General features: G+C 38.7%; 1 protein-coding gene across 1 annotated transcript in view; it reads left to right on the top strand.

Annotated features, from left to right (window-relative positions):
- Positions 1-1,623: 1,623 nt before the first annotated feature.
- LOC107723125 (zinc finger and BTB domain-containing protein 46-like) overlaps positions 1,624-4,491 on the top strand; it is a 9,793-nt gene continuing 6,925 nt past the window's right edge. The window contains exons 1-2 of the mRNA XM_016531641.1: positions 1,624-1,627; positions 1,766-1,941. Of these exons, the coding sequence (XP_016387127.1) occupies positions 1,825-1,941 (117 nt within the window). The 5' untranslated portion in view covers positions 1,624-1,627; positions 1,766-1,824. The remainder of the gene's footprint in view (positions 1,628-1,765; positions 1,942-4,491) is intronic.

Raw genomic sequence — 4,491 nt, 5'->3', positions numbered from 1 at the left:
GGTCTCCTTGAGCATCTTTCTGGCGCATGCCACAAACATGAACCACAGCGAATACTTGACTTTTAAAAGGCTTCATTTAGATTATTTGACGTTAAATGCATCATATAAGTCACTTTGGAATAAATCACAGTAAGCCTATGTATCATGATAAAAAAGTGACTTTACCCACTATCACTTTTAAGAACCACTGGTCTACACAGAAGAAAGCTCTGTCTAAACTCTGCCCCGGTACGAGTTGTGTCGAGCTATTCATTAGTCTGTTTGATAATAAAAGATGAAATGTAGTTGCAATAAATGCGTCAAGAATCCATAAAACTGCAGCAGCGGAGGACTATTATTCTGCTGCGTGATACTGCGGAAGAACTGATGACGGCCTGGTTTGATCTTAAGCTGACCAATCAGCAGAAAGGGGCGTTTAATTCCCGCCCACGTGTAGAAATTTAATATTCAAGCTGTTTATTCATTTTTCTACCCCTAAACGAAAAACGAAAATTTAAGCTGAATTATTGTTTTTCGTTTTTTGGAAGAAAAAACAAACAAAAAAACTAAAAAGGAGCTGTTTTCTCATGTTTCTACTTTCAATATTAAATAAAAAAAATGAATGGACACATGATACATGGATTGTATTCCTCCATGGAATGCCAACTTTCAATTTTTGGTTCATACAGAAAAAAGACAGAAAAATTAAATATTGACCATTTTTTACCGTTTTTCGTTTGACAGATTGAATGGAATAATTGAATGATCAGATGACGGACCAGATGAACATGAACTGATTAACAATAGAATATTTATAAACTGACATTGGCCTAGATTGTTGCTCATTGTTAGTTTAAAATGCCTAATGCACTGATCAGTATTTTACCAAATTACCAAACAGGGTTGCCAGGTCTGTGAAACAAAAACCAGTCCATTTGCTAATTAAAACTAGCCCAACATGAGCCCAACCGTGTTTTTTGCTTTAGTTTTTCCCTTTGTCAGGGGAGTCCCTCCATCACGTTCCGGGGAGATCACTTCAAGCCCCTGACTTCAAAAACAACCTGCAACCCGTTGTCGCAACAGTGTAAAAGTCACCCTATTCCGCAGTAAAACTGTAGACTTCGCAACCCTGTTACCAAATTTGGTTGTGCATCAGTAGTGTGAAATTTGGGGCAGATGAATGCTTAGCTGTCGAGAAAGTACCGTATTGACCCGAATATAAGACGATGTTTTTTTCTTGGAAATACATCTGAAAAAACGTGGTCGTCTTATATTCAGGGTCTAGACTTTGACATGTCAATAATACACCCACAACAATAGGTGGCGCCAAATACGCATAAAACGAGTGTGCCATGAAATACGGAATGTAATGCGTGTTGTAAAGATCGCGAGTAAAAACTAAAGAAAAAGAAAACCTTACAGCTGCATGAGTCGTGACTGTCACCGAGGGGTGTCGTCTTATAATCAGGGTCGTCTTATATTCGGGCCAATACGGAATGCTCCTAAAATAAAAATAGCCCTGACTCCACCCATGAAAATAATTAGGGTTAACAAGAATCAGCCCGTTATATTAATGCAGCAATAGCGGCTGTTAATTTAAGTCATTCTATCCAATAGAGAGAGAGAGAGAGATTAACCCAGTGCTTTGGTAAGTAGGTTTGGCATTAATGCTATGTGCAGGGCTTTAACACTTCTCACATATTAACTCTCATACTTCCAGTGGCTTAACCTGCATGTGTTCAGACTCTGATCAGTTCTCCTCACATCTCTTCATCTCTATCCACAGTTAATGACTTCACAGTGATCAGGAAGAAGTTTAAGTGCCCATACTGCAGTTTTTCTGCCATGCACCAGTGCATCCTGAAGAGGCACATGCGTTCACATACGGGCGAGAGGCCGTATCCCTGTGAGATCTGCGGGAAGAAGTTCACCCGGAGGGAGCACATGAAACGCCACACACTGGTGAGTGCAGCACCAACAGGGAGCGGCAGTGAGTGCCAGCACTTAAAGGAATAGTTCCCCAAAAAGTGACATTTAAAGCATTATTTACTCACCCTGAAGATGTTCGAAAGACGGTATTTTGAAGAATGTGGTTAACCAAACAGTTTCCTGTTACCATTGACTTGGCTACTGGCAACTGTTTGGTTAACCACATTCTTCAAAATATCATCTTTTGTGTTCACCAGAACGAAACTCATACAGGTTTGGAACAACTTGAGGGTAATAATGCCAAAATTTTCATTTTGGAGTGAACTATCCCTTTAAGAGTTATTAACATAACATTGTGGAAGCAATTTCGATTATTACATCTGGATGTTTATAATTAGATCAAATACAATTGCAAATATTTAATATAAATATCTTGTGAAAATGTTTGAATTTCAAAGCCGATAGTTTGACATTTCTTTTCAGTTTTTATTAAGGACTATATAGCATATGTGCTTTTCGCAAAGATGTTTGTGTGGGAGACATTCGAGTCTCTAGTGGGCCCCTATTAAATAAGCATTCTGCCATATCCCATAAACCCCTCTTATCTCAGTTTTTCTGCCCTTATTGCCAGCGGTTTTTTAACACCTTCTCTCCTTTTTTCTTTCTTAAAGCCTGTATTTACTGTATCTTCTCAAGAGAAGCACACATAAACAAGCTTTGGCACATGTTCTTGGTCTCTGTGTGGCTATGAGATGTGCCACAGAAATTATCTCTGGTTTTGAGCATATCAAAGGGCCTGTAATAGTGTGACATGATAACAGACAGCACTGCTTCTGCTTAGCGCTGAAACGTTTAACACCTAAACATTGCTTAATTCAATGATCCACACCATGATGGATCACACCCGATATGCTACACTGCCACCGCTTCATTATAATGTGGTGAAAAATTCAAAGGTCTGCACAAGAGACTGTAATTGGCTGAATGCTCCTCTTTCCTTGTGAATCCAGCAGCTACTGCAGATACACAGTTTTGTTTGAGTTGCTTTTACAGTTTATGTATACCATGTAATGCTAATAAAATGTACCACACTGAGAGTGTGGCATTATAGCAATCTTGAGGTCTTGGGTTAGATTCCCAAAGGAATTTCTTGAGATGATAAAATGCATACTTTTAATCTAATGTAAGACGCTTTGAATAAAAGTGTATTTCAAATGCATAAAAGTACATTTCAAAGACATTATAAAGTGCAGATAAAATGCAGATGAAATGTACATTCTACATTAATGTGTCAAGTTGCTATGTTGCTAGGCAACTGTAAATATCCTAATGAATTACTGTATATCAGTGATTCCCAACAAGTAACCTGTATTATTTGGCAAAAATAATTATTGTTAATGAATCAAACTATTTATTGAACATTAGGGTATTTTATCATATTGCTGTCGCTGCAGCATATGCTGAGCAAAAATCTCAGTATAAGTACCTGTATTAACTGAGTGCATGCTTTACTGTATGTGTTTTCCAGGACTTGTTAAGATTGATTATTACATACAATATAAATCTTATGCGGTTGCATGCATTTGACTATCTACATAATAACATATAATATAATTTGAGTGTTTTCCGACCTCTAAATAGCCCTGTTTACACGTTTTTATCATTATTCGCTTGGTTTTTTTTGGGGGGGGGTGCATAAACACAGACACTATGGGCCTGTTTACACCTGGTCACTTCATGCGTTTTATCTGATCGGATAGCTATCCGATCGTGAAAAGACAAAAGTAGTAAGACAAACTTATCTTTCCAGTGCTGATGCCGCACGCTCTCCTATTGCAGTCTTTGATCCTGAAATGAACTGATAATTAATAAAATGCAGCGCTTATCTTTTGATTTCTTTGACGTGAAATTTAAATATAGCGCAGGAATTGAAGATCGGATTTATATCCATTTTGCGACGACACATTTATGTGGCCAAGTGTAAATGGAAACGTTTTAACAAATCAGATAGATATCCGATCAGCGAAAACGCATGAAATTACCAGTTGTAAACAGGCCCAATGTTTAGTAGGGGTGGGACAATAAATCGATGTGCCGATTTATCGCGATATTTCCGGCCACGAGACGTTATCGATACTCTGGCAGCAAGTATCTATATTTTTTTTAAACATACAAAAGATCTAAATTCATACCTACACTGTGGCTGTTTACCACTTTGGCTTACCGGAGCAGTTGTACCTTTTAGACTTCTAGTGGTGGCGCTTCCCAGATTCTGGATGGCCAGATGAACGGAAATTGTAATTCACAGCTAAGAAGAAACACGAGCATAATGGTAGACCAACAACAAATCAGAGATGCACCGGCATCTTATGTTTATGGAGATGAGAACTAAAAAACTGCCCCGGAACAGCTATCAGCGTGGACTGGCATCGATCACGTTATCATTGCAGAGCGCATATTGAGTCCGTGAGTAGCCTAATCTCTCAGCTCGGATCGCAGGTGGATTTCCCTCACTATATGAGTGAGTGAGAGAGAGCGGCGCCGGTGCGTCCAGTTTTATGTCAACAAAACTGGATGCTCTCT

Source organism: Sinocyclocheilus rhinocerous, unplaced genomic scaffold (assembly GCF_001515625.1).
Source record: "Sinocyclocheilus rhinocerous isolate Xijiao unplaced genomic scaffold, SAMN03320098_v1.1 scaffold2831, whole genome shotgun sequence".
Classification (NCBI taxonomy): domain Eukaryota; kingdom Metazoa; phylum Chordata; class Actinopteri; order Cypriniformes; family Cyprinidae; genus Sinocyclocheilus; species Sinocyclocheilus rhinocerous.
This window is presented reverse-complemented; position numbering and strand designations above follow the sequence as displayed.